This window comes from Erythrolamprus reginae, chromosome Z, assembly GCF_031021105.1.
Source record: "Erythrolamprus reginae isolate rEryReg1 chromosome Z, rEryReg1.hap1, whole genome shotgun sequence".
In the NCBI taxonomy this organism is placed as follows: domain Eukaryota; kingdom Metazoa; phylum Chordata; class Lepidosauria; order Squamata; family Dipsadidae; genus Erythrolamprus; species Erythrolamprus reginae.
In genome coordinates, this window is record NC_091963.1 from 21,311,098 (window position 1) to 21,330,981 (window position 19,884).

General features: G+C 38.8%; 1 protein-coding gene across 6 annotated transcripts in view; it reads left to right on the forward strand.

Moving 5' to 3' along the window:
• EPC1 (enhancer of polycomb homolog 1) overlaps positions 1-19,884 on the forward strand; it is an 89,679-nt gene that overhangs the window by 39,477 nt on the left and 30,318 nt on the right. For 5 of the 6 annotated variants that reach the window (XM_070728746.1, XM_070728748.1, XM_070728745.1 and 2 more), the window contains 7 exons: positions 2,710-2,869; positions 8,173-8,318; positions 9,331-9,537; positions 10,828-10,976; positions 18,497-18,656; positions 19,534-19,710; positions 19,794-19,883. In XM_070728746.1, coding sequence (XP_070584847.1) covers positions 2,770-2,869; positions 8,173-8,318; positions 9,331-9,537; positions 10,828-10,976; positions 18,497-18,656; positions 19,534-19,710; positions 19,794-19,883 — 1,029 coding nt within the window. In that variant the 5' untranslated portion in view covers positions 2,710-2,769. The remainder of the gene's footprint in view (positions 1-2,709; positions 2,870-8,172; positions 8,319-9,330; positions 9,538-10,827; positions 10,977-18,496; positions 18,657-19,533; positions 19,711-19,793; position 19,884) is intronic. The other variant, XM_070728749.1, reaches the window with a different exon arrangement.

Below are 19,884 nucleotides of genomic sequence, written 5' to 3' on the forward strand. Positions count from 1 at the left end.
TGTATGCCAGCAAATATGGCTCTGCGTGCCACTTGTGGCACCCATGCCATAGGTTTGCCATCACTGGTATATCATCTGTGCTGTTTGCTGTTTGGCAAATTGTTGAAAAGCAAAAACCTTTTTTCCTTGTTTTCCTCCCTCCCCCCCAAAGAAAACCTAAGGTGTGTCTTGTACTCCGAAAAACTATTAACTGTATTGCTTAGCAGTAGAAATTAAGGCTCAATTGTAGTCTTAACTCAAGAACTACCTATATTTGTGTGTGTGTGTTTGTTTATTTGTTTGTTTATTTGTTCATTCTTTCATTCATTCATTGGACATGTGCCACCCCTCTCCGTGGACTCGGGGCGGTTTACAACATTTTAATAAAAAATACAATAGATTTCTAGGCCAATTAATAGGATAATGACTTTTTAAAAAAATTTTTTAAACTAAACATTTAAATTCAAAAAGTCACACACCTACTCTCACACCAGATACATTCATTGGGCAGAGGCTGGGGTCTAATGACCCCAAGCCTGGCAACATAAATGTGTTTTCAAATTCTTACCGAAGGCAAGGAGGGTGGAGACAGGGTGAATCTCTGGGGGGAGTTGATTCCAGAGGGCCGGGGCTCCCACAGAGAAAGCTCTTCCCCTAGGCCCTGCCAGACGGCATTGTCCAGTTGATGGCACCCTGAGGAGACCAACTCTGTCAGACCTAACCGGACGCTGGGATTCGTACGGCAGAAGGTCATCTCGGTTGTTCGCCTCAGTGTAAAAGTTTTGATTACTTTTACTATTTTACTACTAATTAGCAGTCAGAAAAGAATTGCCCAGTTTGGTGTAGAAGTCAAAGCATCAGGCAACCAGGAAACCATGAGTCCTGTCTTAGACGCAAAGTCTGCTGGGTGATTTTGGCCCAGAAATTCTTTCTCAGCTCTAGGAAAGAGGCAGAGGCAAAACACTTCTGAAATCTTGTCAAGAAAATTCCAGAAATTTGTCCGGCACTCTTCAAGAGTCAACACTGGCTTGAAGTCCATACACACAGCAAAAGAAAGAGAGAGAGATCTTTGTATTTTGTTTACATGAAATAGACTCTTTCGCTTTTTATTCAATATCAAGACCATTTTGAAGATATGGTTTGTTAAATGTGGTTTTCTGTTTCTGAAGTAAGCAAAAACAACAACACAAAAACCAAATTTGGCTGATCAAAAGAACTATTTAAAATTATTTTAAATCCTAATTGTTATGTTTCTGCTTTTATTCCATTTACCTCTGATTGTGTAATTTGTTATACTGTAAAGTAAACAACTCAGAGTAGTTTGTAATATATGATAAATAAATAAAATTTACAAGTATTCTAATGTATAAAGAGTATAAATCTTTCAGCACTTCAATAAATAAAATTTAATGTTTGGAGAAATTCTGATAGTGCATTCTGATAGTTTCTTGGATACTCCATAAACTGAAATGCCTAGAACAGGTTGAAGTGTATTGTCACACTGGAGTCACTAATGTGATGATAGTCAAGAGTTTTTGGCAGTCTGTTAAATAACTGATACTAGTAGAAGATAGATTTTTTAAAAAAATGTAGAAATTAAAACAATGTTAGTCAGCCTTATGTCTTTAACAAATTTGAAATTATTCAGAAAATTCTTTTTAAATGGATTGATGCTCAATATTTATGTACTTCTGCTTCAAAATAACTGAATTAATATGAATTATTAAAATATGTATGGGTCTATAAGAAGGTCTTGCTGATCTTTTTAACATGTTGCAAATAGTTCTGAAAATAGTAGTAAGGATGCAGAATTGGTCCATCATGTAGTTTGATGAATAATATCTTTTCTTGCCTAGTTAATCATATTTAGACTATTTGGAAACAACTGTTAGTTTAGCAGTAACATTAGATTCCATTCTTAAAAAGTATTGGAAGGATACTGTATTTTAATCAGTTAGAATTAATACTTTGTTGATTATTGAAAACGTAATTGGATTTTCATAGTTTAAAGCATAAGAAAAGCTGCTGTAACATTTATAATTGTATTTTAAATACATGTTATAGGACAGGGTGATCCAGCATTAAGCATACGTCCTCTCATTTCATTAAGGAATAGTTTTATCCTTAAAATAATTAATATGGTAGCTTTAATTTCATCTAATTAAAAGAGAGCAGCAGATCTCCTTTAAGAAGCAGAAAAAGGTTTTTTTTATGACTGGGGAAATGCATAGATTCCTGAGTAAGATGGATTACTCAGCTTAGTTGGTGCTCTGCCTGCATTATTACTAGAACTATCAATTTAATTTTTTTAAAAAACCAAAGAACAAACAGCAATCAGTACCTAATTTGTTTCATTTTATTTTTATTGTCTCAAAATATATTCCAAATAACAATTACCATTATAGCCAAAAATGACCAATGCATTCTGAAATCTTTTGACAGATTTTTCCGTTTTGTGTTTATGATTTTGGTTTATTTTTACTAAGTGTAAAAATCGATTAAAATGTTGTAATCACTTCAGCAGGGCTAAAAATCTATATAGAGATATATACAGATAGATGGGTAGGTAGGTAAAGGTAGGTAGGTAGGTAGGTATACACACACATGCACACACACACAAACCTGGCTGAAACAATGTTAATTGTTCTGTTTCCATATTAACATTATTTAGACACACACACACATATAGAGTGTGTATCTCATCTGTCTTTTTTTGTTAATGAACTGTAGGAACATCATCTCCAGCGGGCCATTACAGCACAGCAACTATATGGAGATAAACGGGATAATATGGTTATACCAGTCCCAGAAGCAGAAAGTAATATTGCCTATTATGAATCAATTTACCCTGGAGAATTTAAAATGCCAAAGCAGCTTATTCACATACAGCGTGAGTATATATTTATACTGAATATTTAAAATGAATTGGATTGCTTTTCAAAAAATAAAAATAGTTTTGTAGATTCACAATCTACTTTGGATATAAAGAAAGATTAGGGCTAGGGTCGCATAAGTAAATAATTGGATTTACTAAGTAAATTTGTTGTACCAAAAATATTGAGCTCAAAACAATTTAAATTTTGTTACGTACAATAATTTTCTGAGTATAAGACACACCTTTTTCCCTCCTCAAAGGGTAAAAGCTTGGATGCAACTTATACACCGAATGTAGCCCCACCCAGCCACCCCCTCTCTTTGGCCTCTACCTCCCAGCAATTTACCTCCTTGCAGCAAACAGAACAGAGGCTGTTAAGCCAAGCAACTTCCTGACGCTCATTTGATTTGAGGCTGGGCCACCTGATAAATTGAAAGTGAAATTAGATGCAGGGAAGCAAATTATTGGGAGAGAGAGGCAGAGTTTTTATTTTCTGCTGAACTGGAGGCAAGGAGGTAAGTCAATAACTATAAATGTCTGTAGAATGTTAAAATTATTAGACATTTTTAAAGACTGCTTTATTATTGTTCTTGACAATAAAATGAAGAAGCTTTTTTAAATAAATACTTGATCTGAAGAGGCCCAGTGCTTTTCTATCTTGTTTTAAATAGCAGAAAATAATATATACTTCCAGAAAGCCACATCAGTTTTAAAGATCTGTAAAAGTATAATCTGAAATTTAACAGTGTACTGTTTAATATTAAGATAAGGCAATTGAGTTAAACCTTGACTTAATCATGTTTCGAGTGGATCTATTTAAATAATTCTGAAGAGTTAGTGCGATTACATTTAACAGAACTTTCTTGCATTAATATACTGCCATAATGTACATTTCTCCAGTTCTTTGCTATTTCTTTGGTCCAGGCACACATGACCCACACAGAAATACACAACAGTGTACATCATTTGTACTGTTTGCTGATTCCCCCACCCCACCCCTTGTTTTCCTCTCCCCAAACTAAGGTGCATCTTATACTCTGAAAAATACAGTATGTGTTTCTTATATAATAAAATACGATAGTGGGTTTTTTTTAAATCACAGGTCAACCTACAACCAGTCATTTATAAACCCTTCAGACTTATAATCGGTTGGAAGGTATCCTTTACAGTTTAGAAAGCATTTCCTAGCTGTCAAAAAATGTTACACTGTGTTTCCCACATTATTACATGACCCTAATCTAGATTTTTGACAACCTGGATCTCAAGTGCCCATGTAATAACTATTTGAAAACACTTTTATCTTTTCAAGAAAGACAGTAGGGATGATAGCAGAGAAGATTTCCAGGATAGTGTCGTCACCCGCCAAAATATTTCCCCTCTCCTTCATTTAACAGGAGAGGGAATCCTTGGGCAGGAGAGACAAATAAGGAATATTTGCAATATATTTTTCCCATTCTTTTAGTCCCTACAAGAAATTCCCCTCCTTGCATGGTGGGGAAGGGAACATCAGCAGCGGGCTACAGCAATAAGCTTGGATCTCAAAGATTAGAGGTTTGTTTCTGCCTGCTGTAAGAGTTCTCTTCTGTGCATGCAAGGGAGCTGCCTGTTCTCCTTTGGAAGGTAGCACGTTCACCCTGTCGACCTAATGACCCACGTAGTCACTTAACAGCCAGTTGTTAAGTGTCATGAGTGTCATGCTTAATGACTGTTTCACATAGTGACTAAGATTTCAACCCCAATTGTGTTTAAGTCAAGGACTGCCTGCATGCAGTATCTTTATAACACTTTTTGATGTAATTTACATTGTATGCAATGTCATAGTACTGTATGGTTTTTACCTGTAGGCGAAGCTAATTTGTCAGTGTTCGGAGATATAATGAACAAACTGAAATTTTATTTTCTCACTAACAAACTTGCATCAATTTTTTAACTTTATCAGATGTTTTTTTTAAAATTTGGTCAAAGAAAATGGAATTGGAAACGTACTACGGGTACTTTTCAAGTTACAACCACAATTGAGTTCAAAGTTTCTGTTCCTAAGTGAAATATTCTTAAGTGAATTTTGCCCCATTTTACGACTTTCTTTGGTACAATTAGAAACATAGAAACATAGAAGACTGACGGCAGAAAAAAACTTCATGGTCCATCTAGTCTGCCCTTATACTATTTCCTGTATTTTATCTTACAATGGATATATGTTTATCCCAGGCATGTTTAAATTCAGTTATTGTGGATTTACCAACCATGTCTGCTGGACATGGTTAAGTGAATTCCTGCAGTTAGTAAATTAATAACCTAGTTCTTAAGTGTGTTCTGCTTCCCCATTGAATGGGCAAAAGATTGCAAAAGGGGATCACATCACATACACACACACACACACACCGGGATACTGCAAACGTCATAAACCGTCGAACACTTGTAAGAGCTCACATTAAGACTTACAAAGTGGCGCTCAAGGCGGCAAGATGCGCGTATCATGCCGCCTTGATTGCATCAGCGGAATCCTGCCCGGCCGCTCTGTTTAGGGTGACCCGCTCCCTTCTTAACCAGGGGGGAGTTGGGGAGCCCTTGCAGAGTAGTGCCGAGGATTTTAACACGTTTTTCGCTGATAAAATCGCTCAGATCTGGGCGGACCTCGACTCCAATTGGATAACAGAGTTGACTGACAACGAGTCAGTTGAGGTGACTGGGGCACGTACTTGTCCACCTGTCTGGGAAGAATTTGATCTGGTGACACCTGATGAAGTGGACAAGGCCATTGGAGCTGTGAGTTCTGCCACCTGCTTACTGGATCCATGTCCCTCCTGGCTGGTTTCGGACAGCAGGGAGGTGACACGGAGCTGGGTCCAGGAGATTGTCAACGCCTCCTTGGGGAAGGGGTCCTTTCTGGCTCCTTATAAGGAGGCACTTGTGCGCCCCTTCCTCAAGAAGCCTTCCCTGGACCCAGCCGTGCTTAATAACTACCGTCCAGTCTCCAACCTTCCCTTTATGGGGAAGGTTGTCGAGAAAGTGGTGGCGCTCCAACTCCAGCGGTCCTTGGAAGAAGCCGATTATCTAGGTCCCCAGCAGTCTGGATTCAGGCCCGGCTGCAGCACGGAAACTGCTTTGGTCATGTTGATGGATGATCTCTGGCGGGCCCTGGACAGGGGCTTTCTGTCCTGGTGCTTCTTGACCTCCCAGCGGCTTTCGATACCATTGACCATGGTATCCTTCTGCGCCGGCTGGAGGGGTTGGGAGTGGGAGGCACTGTTCTCCAGTGGTTCTCCTCCTACCTCTCGGATCGGTCACAGTTGGTGTTAGTGGGGGGTCAGAGGTTGACCTCGAGGTTACTCCCTTGTGGGGTGCCTCAGCAGTCGGTCCTCTTCCCCCTGCTATTCAATATCTACATGAAACCGCTGGGTGAGATCATCCAGGGGCATGGGGTGAGGTATCATCAGTATGCGGATGATACCCAGTTATACATCTCCATCCCATGTCCAGTCAACGAAGCAGTGGAAGTGATGTGCCGGTGCTTGGAGGCTGTTGGGGTCTGGATGGGTGTCAACAGACTCAAGCTCAACCCGGATAAGATGGAGTGGCTGTGGGTTCTGCCTCCCAAGGACAATTCCATCTGTCTGTCCATAACCCTGGGGGGGGGGATTATTGACCCCCTCAGAGATGGTCTGCAACTTATTTTTAATATTAGATTTGTTTACATTGTCTCCTTTATTGTTGTTAGCCGCCTCGAGTCTTCGGAGAGGGCGGCGTACAAATCTAATAAATAAATAAAATAAATAAATAAATATGAATCAGTTGTCAAACTTTTAAATTTTGATCACATAATCATGGGAATGTTGCAATGATCATAAGTGTGAAAAACAGTCATAGGTATCAGTGATATAACTTTGAATGGTCACTAAACTGTTGTAGGTTGAAGATTACCTGTACAGTATACAATGGGAAATATTCAGAAATTTATTTAGATGTCAGTTGATATCCTACAGATTACAAATTGAAATATTTCTTTTTTTCTTTCACATGTAATATAGATCAACAAATGATGTTGTAAATATGTCATTAGAGCAACATTATAAGTCAGTGATGGCGAACCTATGGCATGGGTGCCACAAGTGGCACACAGAGCCATATCTGCTGGCACGTGAGCTGTTGCCCTAGCTCATTTTAGGCTCACACAGAGGCTCTGGGAGGGCATTTTTGGCTTCTGGGGTTATGGGGGAGGGGAGTTATTACTCTCGGCCTGCTCCAGGGAAGCCTTTAGAGCCTGGGGAGGGTGAAACACGAGTCTACTGGGCCCACCAGAAGTTGGGAAACAGGCCATTTCCAGCCTCCAGAGGGCTTCTGGGGGGGGGGGGTTGGTTTGGAGAAGCTGTTTTCGCTGTCCCCAGGCATTGAATTATCGGTGTGGGCACTCGCGTATGCGCGATAGCGTGCACACATGCGTTTTTGGTACTCAAGGAAAAAAAGGTTTGCCATCATTGTTATAAGTGTTTGCCTAAAGAACTGCAGAATCAGGACCATGATACATCTCACAATATGGGAAATATCTTGGCTGTTTGCATTGTGCTGCTGGCATTAGCACACTTCTTTCTCTGTGAGTTCCCCATTGTATGCCTGTGTATTTTGTTGTAATCTCTTTCTTTCCAACCTCTAAATTCTGCAGCGGGGAGGGGAACTTTCTGAAGGCAGTCTTCCTGTTCTGTTTCATTCCCACCCCCAGAGTGGAGAGTTTGAAGAGAAAGTTATTACGAAAGATTAAGCAGGCACACAATGGTCAATATAGTCATACTCGGTTGTTTGCATGACACATTCACATCTGCTGGCACTAGCACATTTCCCGGGGGGGAAATAAGTAAAACAATAGGTTGGCTATCAGACAAAACATTATTATAATGACAATAATTTGATTGGTGGCCAGTGTAAAGGATATTGGTTATAAAATTATTTTTCCAGCACCATTGTAACTTAGAATAAAGCATGAATTAGGACTACTGGTAATAGAATAGATCTGTCAAGTCTCATATTCATTCTGAAAACAATATATTTAAATAGTTTTTATAAAAAAATATTTATCCAATGAAGGCTGCTTTATAAATATTGATAATTATTCATTTGATAATATTTCAAATATGTATCTACATTCTGTCTTATCTAGATAGTATTAGTTAGTCTAAATTCAGATTCTCAGGATTTGTTAAGAAATATAATTTTATAATTGGTAGATTTTAAGATGGCAGGAATATATGTGCATATTCTTAAATTCTTCTGGTTTGAAGTTTATATTAAACTCTCTTAAAATATTAAAATGTTTTTCTCTTCAGCTTTCAGTTTGGATGCTGAGCAACCAGATTATGATTTGGATTCAGAAGATGAGGCCTTTGTGAATAAGCTAAAGAAAAAAGTAGATATTTCTCCTTTGCAATTTGAAGAAATGATAGACCGACTTGAAAAAGGAAGTGGTCAGCAGGTATAGTATTATTTCTGATTTTTTTAACAAAAATATATTTTCAAATATTATGTTACAAACAACAATAAAACATGACAAAGGGTCAAAACAATAATTACACAGTTATATAATAAATCATTTTTGATTCCCAGGTCATTGGATTCATAAGAAATTATACAGTTCTATAAGTCCTTATGGAGAATTCCTTTCATTAGAAATAAAGATTCATATATTTCTGCAAACATACAAAATATAGCATATACTTGAACTGCAGTCCTACCCTTTGAAGCGAGCATATTATTTTCATATAACCTTTCTTGTAAATACCATTCTGTCAGAGTGAATGGACATATCACTATGTCCAACTCTGTCTGTGTAAAGTATATACTCAGAAAGTGCCTCCATTTTCTAAAAAATTGTGCTGTGAACTTGCTTTTGGATTTTTCTGCTTCTAAGCATTCTACACGAAAGAGTCGTTTGATTTGATCTATCACCATGCCCACCGTAGGGACTGCGGGTTCCAGCCAGCCTTTTAGTAAACATTTTTTGTTAACTAGTAATAGAATATGCATTAGTTTAGGTTTACTCAGGGAATCGTCATGTTCAAAATGGAATAAACCTAATTTAGAAGAAAGGTTATTTTCTTTTGGCTAAATCTTTTTAATAATTTCTTCTATTTTTGACATATGGACATTCCCACAATCCATGGTATAAATCAGTGTTGGATATTCCACACTTTGGGCATTTGTCATTGGGAGATTGAATGCATATATAGCTCTATGTTTAATTTTGAATTGAGTCTCACGCCAATATTCATTGATCATGGCCTTGCGTAATGTATTCCATCCTTTTAGGATTGTATCCTCAATGTCCTTATCCCCTAACTCGTACCCATGAAGAGAAGAAAGTTTCAGAATGTCTTTTCACATCTAGATTTCTCATATGGTGATACAGCGTTATCATTTATTTCTGATTTAAAATTCTTTTAAGAATATACATACATAAAAATGACATACTTGAATTTTACCTTTAGCCAGTCAGTCTGCAGGAAGCCAAACTACTCTTGAAGGAAGATGATGAACTGATTAGAGAAGTATACGAATATTGGATTAAAAAGAGAAAAAACTGCCGAGGCCCCTCTCTTATCTCAGCAGTGAAACAGGAGAAACGTGATGGGTCCAGTACAAATGATCCTTATGTTGCATTTAGAAGGCGAACAGAAAAGATGCAGACTCGAAAAGTAAGTATGGACGTAATATTTTATTGCATCTACAGATCACTGTCCAGAGCCCTTTATAAAGTAACCAGATTCTTTTACAGAAAAAAGGGAGATGGAGGGAAATACCCTGTGACAATGTTAACAAAATTCTTTGTGAATAAAAACCACTCTTTTCACTTTGAATTGGAAGCTAGTTAGACAGAGGCCAGACAAGTGAGGGTTGTGTGTTTCAAGAATTCCTGGGAAAGTTTAAACATATTGATCCTTAGGCAGTTTGGGATGAGATGAATTGATCTGACCTCCTTTGACTTGTGCAAGCCCCCAAAGGGGATGAGGAAATGGATCCAGCCCTGATTCATACCTCGAGGGATATCTTTGAAAGAGGCATTGGAAACCTTTCCCTTAAGAAACTAAAATTTAACCCTGCTGCAGTAGACAGGTATCACACATTGTTCTTGGGGAGGTTGTTGAGAACGAGGTTATTTGATATCTGCAGATGACTCAGAAAGAAATGGATTATCTGGACTCTCTTCTGTCAGGTTTTAGGCCTGAGTGATAGCTTTGGTAATGATTATTTATCCTTTATAGTAGGAGTATGATTCTACAGTATCCCTCTAGAGTAGAGTGTTAGCTGCTTTCCCTCCTGAGTTCACAGCTTTAACTGGTATGTATGGGAATAGTTGCATGGACACTTTGTTGTGGGATATGTCAGAATTCAAACTTCTCTTTTATGAATTGTCAGTATGCAAGTTACTGTATAAAGCTTCATCTCAAATGAAGTGGGAGATGGATGGGAGTCTTGTCTCAGTCGTGACTATGAGTCTGGATGAGGAAAAAGGTTGAAACTCAACCCAGCAAAGCAGAATGCCTGTTATTTCAGAAACTAATTGATTTTAGAATAACACCAATGGGATTTCATTGCTTTCTGCATTCCAGAAGCGGCTGATGTGTCATCTCCTGGACCTATTGGAGCAGGAGGTGGCAGTTGTGGCCAGAAGAGCCTTTCCTCACTTAAACACATGGCAATTCCAAAGAACATTTATGGATTAAATAATTGTCACTTCATTGTATCTGGGATTATTGTGAGCAGCATTAATAATTATAAATATATTTTGCAATTATTAGATTGGCTATTGCATTTTTGTACTGTACTACTACAGGTTAGAGTCATAGTGATTTAAGTGGCATATGAGTCTTTATAAATAATATTTCAAATTTAGTTGAAAAATAAATTCACATTCAAGTCCGAAAATATTTAATATTTTGGTGTCTAAAAATATGTTTCATTTGTACATTTACTACATTTCGCAGAATCGAAAGAATGATGAAACTTCTTATGAAAAAATGCTTAAACTGAGGCGGGATTTGAGTCGTGCAGTAACAGTTCTAGAGATGATAAAGAAAAGGGAAAAAAGCAAAAGAGAGTTGCTGCATTTAACGTTGGAAATTATGGAAAAGAGGTAAAACAAACTGCTTTTAAATTATCTTTATTGCATAAATAGCTTATTAAATTGGCACATAGATAATTTATGAAATTGTAACATTTTTTAATTTATTCCACATTTATGCATAGTTTATCCCCATATCCATCAAATATATATTGGGATAAAAGCAGTATTTATATTGATTGTATTTTATATTGGTGATTATTAGAAAATCTTGCTATTTTGGAGAAAAGAATTATTAGGGTTTGACAAGTTATGATATCTTGCATTCATTTCTGTTGCCTCCAAATAGAATTGAAAATATTCCTCTCTTAACTCCTTGTGAGGCAGGGACAACTGGACCCTGCTTTACTGAGATAGCAGATAGATTAATCTGGTTTAGTATTAATTAGTGTCACCAAAAGGATATCCTTTGCAATTTTGAAATCAAGGCAGCTTTAACCACCTACCTGGAATTATATAAATCATAGGTATATATTAATTTGCAGGGGGTGGGGTTGTTTTTCATTCTAAAGGAAGCATAATAGTTGATTGACATTTATTAAAACAGAGGTCCCCAGCGCACACCCCACCCCACCCGTCATTGGACTGGCACTGGTCCATGGCATGCCAGGAACTTGTCCAAACATGCAAAGCTCCGTTTATGGAAAATAAAAGTATGCCCCCTTCAGGCCACAAAAAAACACCTCTTTTCATGGAACCAATTTCTGGTGCCCAAAAAGTTAAGGCGGGCACTGTATTAAAATATTTTTTAAAACAAAACAGATTCCTTATTAGACAAAGATGCTAAGAAAGAATATTTATGAAATTATGGTAATACTGGAAATGATCAAAGTAAAGTAAGTCTGCTTTTCATGAAATAATATCATTACATTAAAAATCTATTACACTTAAAGTTGAAAATACTGACTAAAATATTCTTACTATTATCTGAGGTATATAAAATATTCAACACTCTAACCCTTAAGTTGTTTCAAGCTTAGAATGCTTTTGTCAAGGTGAATGCAGCATTATAACAATTGTGAAGACAGAGCAGCCCTTTTTGAAACTGATATTTTTCCCTAAACTGAAAAGAGATATGTTGATCTTGGAACATTTTAAATTTGAAAGTCTCTGGAGATTCTCAGTCATCCAGGTCACAGTTAACACAAAGGTGCTTCTTTTTGTCTCAAGAAGCAACTGGACTTTCTTGTTTTTCTTTGAAGATTGTTTGCTTCTCATCCAAGAAGCTTCTTCTGCTCTGATTGGATGGTGGGGAATAGAAGGATTTATATTCCTTGCAGACAGCTGGTCATTTGCATTCTTTTATAGAGTCATTGAGGCTACTTGGCAGTTTATCTGTGTCCTCAGTGTCACCTGAGCTGTACAAATATGTGTGGACCCTGCTTGGAACTGTTGAAAGGACTGTGTTGTAGACTGGAGATAGATGCTGCCTTATCCCTCCCCCTCTGTTGACAGAGGGCTGTTCAGTTTTGATATGTTAAGGAAAATATATATTTCTGGACTGTACAGTACACATTAAACCTTAACATTGAAGTTTACAGAAATAAACCTTAACATTGAAGTTTACAGAAAAACCCACACAGAGAGATTAGTATTTATATTTTGATTCCCACCATCCACTGGAACACAAAAAGGAGTTATCAAAACTCTACACCACCTAACTGAAGGCCTGCCTACCAGTAAAGATGGGAAAGAAAAAGAATTAAAACACATCAAGAAAACCCTTAGAATGTGTGCTATTTCAAGTGGGCCTTCATCAAATCCCAAAAAAGACCCACCAAGGAGCTCCTCTATATCAGACAAAGAAGAAAACAATAAATATACCAATGCTGTCATTTTATATGTTCTAGAAATATCTGAAAAGCTAAGGAGGATCTTCAGCCAATACAACATATGTGTATACTTCAAACCCAAGAATACAATAAAGCAGAAGCTTCTCTACCTCAAGATTAAAACACTCAGACATGAACTGAGCAATGTACTATATTCAGTACAATGCACTGAGACATGTTCTGATATGTACAATGGGGAAACAACCACTTCATAAATGAATGGCACAACATAGAAGACAAGTCAAGACAAGTTTCAGCAGTTCAGATAGATTTAAACAACAAAGGCCATTCTTTTGAAGACAGCAAAGTCCATATTTTAGACACAGAGGACCACTGGTTAGAAAGGGGGGTCAAAGATACCATCTGTGTCACAATTGAACAACCCTCTCTCAACAGAGGGGGCAGGATATGACATCATCTATCTCCTATCTACACATAGTCTTTTCAGCAGTTCCAAGAAAGTGCCAAACCCATTTGCTCTACTCAGGTAATCCTGAGGACACAGACAAACCTCCAAGTGGTCTCAACAATTCTCTAAAAGAATGCAAGGAATATAAACCTTTCCATTCCCCACCATCAGGGGTGGAGTCCTCCCGGTTTGGACAAGTTTGCCTGAACTGGTAGTGACCCACTGATGATGTCACAATGACATCACTGGATCGGTCGGTGCTGGTCCTCGGGCACCACTATCTCCCCCCCCCCCCCATTAAAAAAAAAATCTGTGTTTTTCTTCTATGCGTGAAAAGAAGCCAGGTTTCTCCTGTGAACTGCTGTGAGAGTCCAAGCAATGGGTTAACTTTCATCAGTTGTCATGGGACTGAGTTATTTTTAGACTGAAGCATGCCCTCTTTGTTCCACTGGTCCTAGCCCACCAGTTTCAAAACTCAGTCGGTAAGAGGGACATGCTTCTTCTAACTCAGCTACCTTTCCATCGATTAAACTCTGCTTGCACTCTAATTTTCTGGAATTAAAGGTTTGGAGTGTATGCTGCCAGTGGGTGGGCAGGTAAGTTGGTATGCTGACAAGAACCGCCACTACCAAACAACTGTGACAGCTGGAGTTCATACCTCTGCAAAAGGGAGCTAGCTGCAACTGGAGCAAATTTAATTGAGAGTCCCTGCCCCAAGGAGCTATACTCCTAACCCACAGCACATTCCCTAACCCACGGGCTGTATTCTTGATAATTACCTTCTGGGCTAATTACATTCTGGGATTCCTGTCCGCTACTGTATTTGGTCAGGCTGATTGGGGTACAATTTAGCCATGTGCAAAGGACTGCTTGATTGAGGCTTGTCTTGCAGCCATCTGAATGCTAAGCTATGCCTGTTGCTAGGCAGATCACCCTATTGCAGTTTCTGGGGCGGTGGCCATTTCATCATACCCCTCTCAGTGCTGTCAGCCATTTTGTTTGGGCATAGACTCGGATTGCCTGATTCAACTAGTGTCGGTGGCCATTTTAAATGGCCACAAACCTCCAGTTGTCATTTTGCTTCCCAAATTTTATCGCATGACTGCGTCTTTCTTCACTGAAGCTCCTTTATTACATATATATGTATATAAAGCCTTTATCTTTGGAGTTATAGTTTGGCTGGAGTGAGTGCTAGTCCAGGGCATTAGCAGGACTCCTTTCTACCCTTCTTCCGGCCTCATTTGGAGTCCCTGCTTCAGGCTATACTCCAGCCTTGCTTTTGCGCCTCCTCATTAATGTTGTGGCCTCACTACCATCCCGATGGCTGATAGGGCTGACAACCCAGATGGAGAGCATCCATCCATATCTGCTGCCCCCCAGAAGACCTCTACTAAAGGAAAGGCCAAGGATTCTGGATCGCCGTCCTCAGCAGTGACCTTCAAAGATGCTGAGCACTGATTATGGGCATTGGAAAAAGGCTCAGAAACAGGCTGCCATGGTTGAATGTGTATGATTGTATAGTTAGGGATTTTGCTATGTATTAATGTTTTTAAATTTATTTAACTTTCTACTATTGGATTTGTAATGTATTGTATCACTATTATGTTGTGAGCCGCCCCGAGTCTTCGGAGAGGGGCGGCATACAAATCTAATAAACTATAACTATCCCCTCAACAGTTAGCTCAGCTGTAGCTTCAGGTCCCCAAACCTTCGCCGCCTCCTCCATCACCCTAGACCACCAACTTACAGATAACCGCAGGTTTATTGGTCTCTGAATATCCCTCCATAGTTCAGACTGTAGACCCTGAGGAAACTCATGCAAGGGATCCCAGCCCAGGAGGCCATTCTTCCTCAGGCTCCCACCCCACCTGATTCCAGGGCAGCTCCTTTGGCAACCTTCACCCCCACAGCAGTGGTGATCTGTCTGAGGATGGACACTTGGCAAAATCTTCTACCTGAATTGAAGGAAATGATCACTAATGCCTATTCTCAAGGTATTGCTACCTGATTACAGTAAAGGTCTCCCTACCCCAGTGATTTTCAACCTTTTTTGAGCCGCGGCACATTTTTTTACATTTACAAAACCATGGGGCACATTGAGTGGGGGGGCGGGGGGGCGGCTAAAAAAAGTTTGGACAAAAAAAAATTCTCTCTCTCTCTTCCTCCGTTTTGCTCTACTTCTCTCTCCCTCCCTTTTTCTCTCCCTTCCTCTTTTTTCTCTCTCTCCATCCCTCTTTCTCTCTTCCTTCTTTCCTCTTTTTTGCTCTTTTTCTCTCTCTCTCCCTCCCTACCTCCCTCTATGTCTTTCTCTCTCCCACCTTCCCTCCCTCTTTTTCTCTCTCTCTCTCTTGCTTTCTTTCTCTCTTGTTCTCTTTCTCTCTTGCTTTCTTTCTTTCTCTTTCTCTTGTTCTCTTTCTTTTTCTCTCTCTTTCTCTCTCTCTTTTTCTCTCTCTCATCTTTCTCTCTCTCTCTCTTACTTGCTTTCTCTCCCTCTTGCTCTTTCTTTCTCTCTCTCTCTTTCTCTCTCTCTTGTTTTCTTTCTCTCTCTGAGCTTCACAGCACACCTGACCATGTCTCACGGCACACTAGTGTGCCGCGGCACACTGGTTGAAAAACACTGCCCTACCCGACAGTTCCTGCCCCTGTGCAGAGAGCTTGGTTTAGTTTGCTGAGGCCTAATGTCATTTTTCTGAACTTGATGAGGCCTCCCTACAAGGTGAAGGAAGCATGATTGACGAAGAATTGTCCGATGACGACAGTCTCCTCCCAGACCAGCCAACTTTCATTTGGCTGTTTAAACTGTTCCTCTTCGAGACATTGCTACACCAGGCCAAATTCACAGCAAACCTGGTGTGTGTGTGTGTGTGTGTCCCAGTCTTCTGCCCCTTCTGTGGGTATAGACCCAGCTGCCGAGTTGTTCTCTCAGCCAGACTGACTTTTTGCAATTGTCACATCTCTTTATTGAGACCATCAAAATGTGTCGGAACCAACCGGCCACTCCTGGCCCTACTTCGGCAGAGTGCAGGTTTTACAGGTTTGGTACAGATATCAATGAACTGTTGCAGCTTCCGAGAGTAGATGGTCCTGTCGCCAATCTAGTGTTATGCCATCAGAGGTAGCAGAAGGCCTCAAGCCTGATGAGCAGGAAGCCGAGTCTGTTCTACAAAAGTTTCACCAAGTAGCCGCTTGGTCAGTGAGGGCAGCCATGGCTGCGTCCTTCTTTAACAGCACTTCCATCATGTGGATTAGAGAGTTTGAGTGCAGAGGATTCTCAGCTCCGCTGGGATTTAAATAATTTGCTGGCGGCGGCTGAGTTTTCTACTGATGCAACACTCAATTCAGCCAAATTTGCCTCATGCGCCGTGGCAGCAAGTGTCACTTCTTGCCACATTCTGTGGCTATGCAATTGGCGGGCAGACACGTGCTCTAAATGGTGCCCCATGGCTGCCCGATTTTCAGGGAACCACTTGTTTGGTGAATTCCTTGACGAAATTCAAGGAATTCTGATGGAGGATAGGGACAAGCATAATGTTCTTCTCAGAATATATAGACAGGTGGATAGATGGTCTGCTCATAGCAGTGCACAAGAGAAGTGTCATTGGCTTACCTGAATAGTTTTCTCTGTGCACTGTGTCGAGAGTCCAAATCCCAAGGGGATTTTTTTTCTGCACGTCTTCTCCTTTTGTGACACTCGTCTTCGTTTTAATTTATTTTATTTATTTGTTTGTTTGTTTGTTTGTTTGTTTGTTTGTTTAGATTTGTATGCCGCCCCTCTCCGCAGACTCGGGCGGCTAATATTAGCGGACTAGGACAAGTGTAACGGGGCATGCTTCATTCTAAAAATAACTCAGTCTTGTGACAACCAAAATTAACCCAATGCTTGGAATCTCGACGCAGAAGATAGAGAAGACCATTGATTAAATCAATAGCACTTCTGGCACTGTGCACGTTTCCATTTTGGTTTTGGGTTTTTAAAAAATTGGATTTTTCCCCCCACTGTGCATGTCCTGAAGAAAGAAAGAAAGAAAGAAAGAAAGAAAGAAAGAAAGAAAGAAAGAAAGAGGAAAGGAAAGAAAGAAAGATTTATTATTACAATTGAGCTTAACATTTTGGTTGCTAAGCAAGAGCATTGCTAAGTGAGTTTCACAACATTTTACTCAGTCTGCGACATTTCCTGGCTCTAACAGTGATGCGCAATCTAGGGAAGATCATCTGAAGCCATTTTGTAATGTTCTAGTGTACAGAAGTTATGGTTAAGTGTGTGGCAGAAAATGGATTTTGGGTGCATTTTTTATATAGTAGATAATATATCTTTTTGTGTGCCTGTGTGTAATATGTACGTGAACACATGGCATATATACATACAATTAAATAGTATACAGTATTTTGTATGTTCAGTAGTAGTAAATAGAGAAATTGTATCTCATAAGGCCTTTGAGGTGAGGAGAAGCAAAGCACCCTAACCCTTATCCTTGATGTGAGTGACATCAAGTTGGCCACGCCCATCCAGTCACATGACCACAAAGCCATGCCTATGTCACATGGCCTTTAAACCACACCTACAACTTAAGCCACACCCAGAGAGTGGTAGTAAAAAAATAGGGAACTCATCCCTGCCCACCATCCAGTAAGAGCTGAAGAAGGTTTTTGAATGAGAAGCAAAATGTCTACAAAGAAAAATAGGAAAGTCCAGTTGCCCCTTGAGGGGAAGAAAAACACCTTTGGGATTTCAAATTTGTGAGATTTACATGATTACTGCAATAATCTTTTCAGAATGTATGTTCTGAGTATTTCTGTAATGAAATGTTTTCTTCTTTAGTAAGATTTGGTGTAACACTTGCTTCTACATCAGTAGTTCTCAGCATTGGTAGTTTTCAATAACTTTGAATTCCTGGATTGCCAGCAATTTCAGCTATTTTGGAAATAAATATCATATATCTGGAAATCACCAAAGTAAGGAAATGCTGAAATGGGTTATCAAGACAATAAAGACAAATATTAAGTATATAAGCTAACTATAGGAGATTACCAGGCTGAGCCCACGGGTAGAGTGAAACAAATCATCAGTTTGGAGTTGCTATGCTACCATCAGAGTTTTCAAGTCCAGCCCCACGTGTATTCTATTGACTTATTTACTACCAATTTATCCTAGTGCTTTAGTAGAACAGATTCTTGGGTATCTGTAGCATGGAATAAATTTGAAGCACTTTTGAACTGTCCCAGCTCTTGATTCCTTGTGTCTGACTTTAAGATTAGTTCTAGTAAATTAAAACTTTGTCTTTACTTTCCAGATATAAGTTGGGTGATTATAATGGAGATATCATGTCTGAAGTAATGGTACATAGGCAGCCTATGAAGCCTATTTATACTGTTCCTGTTGGAATAGTTCCTAACAGCACTCAATTTAAAAACCAGGAAAATATGGAATTGAATGAATTTAAAATAATTAAGGTTAGTCTGTCTGTTTCATCATTATAGATATTACTTTTTTTGGGGGGGGGGGGGGGAATGCTGCTTTGTAATGTTATGCTATGAATGTTCTTAAACTATGTATATTATTCTTAATTTCATTCCAAACATCATCAAGATAACTCTAGCTACCACTTACCACTATGGTAAGTATTTTTGATAGTCCATTATGTTAAAGATTTCTATGAAATAATCCTGCTTGAACTTGAAAATCTAAACAAAAACCTTGTTAGTATTTGAATGCGAGATCACCAGAAAATAATAATAATAATAATAATAATAATAATTATTATTATTATTATTATTATTATTATTATTATTATTATTATTATTAATTTGATTTGTATGCCACCCCTCTCCGCAGACTTGGGGCGGCTCACAGCAACAATAAAAACAATGTATAACAAATCTAATAATTAAAAGTCACTTAAAAAAAACCCTTATTAAAAATCAAAACATACACACAAACATACCATGCACAAACTGTATAGGCCCGGGGGAGATGTCTCAATTCCCCCATGCCTGGCGGCAGAGGTAGGTTTTAAGTTTACAAAAGACAAGGGTGGGGGCAATTCTAATCTCCGGGGGGGAGCTGGTCCCAGAGGGTCATTTTATGGTTTTGATTGTGAAGTTGAAAAAAAACACACAAAATAATTGTTATTAGAAATAATTCCTAAAGCCAACCACAATTTACATCCATTTTAAAAAAGGCTTACTTGATTATATATTAGTTAAGGAAAAATTCCTCCCATTTTATCACAATGATGCATTTTTTTAGAAATACTTCTAAACTTAACATCTCCTAATGGTTATAATGTAACATTACATAAAACTATTAATGCATTTTTTCTTCATGTAGCAAGTGAAAGCCAATGTTATAAGGCCGAAGAGAAAATATGAGAAGAAACCCAAAATTGTACCTTCATCGGCTGCTACTGCTTCTCAGCAGACAGTTCCTGCTTCACTGCCAGTCTTTAATGCTAAAGATATGAATCAGTACGACTTTCCCAGCTCTGATGAAGATCCTCTTTCTCAAGTATGATATCTACAGTTTCTTTGGTACAAGGGGAAGAAATATTTTTGCCTCCCTTCTTCTTACTCACTGTTTTCTTTTTAAAGATCTTTTCTGGGTCTTCTGAAGCTGAGGAAGAAAATGATTCTGATGGGCCATTTGTTTTCCGTAGGAAAGCAGACTGTCAGTATTACGCTG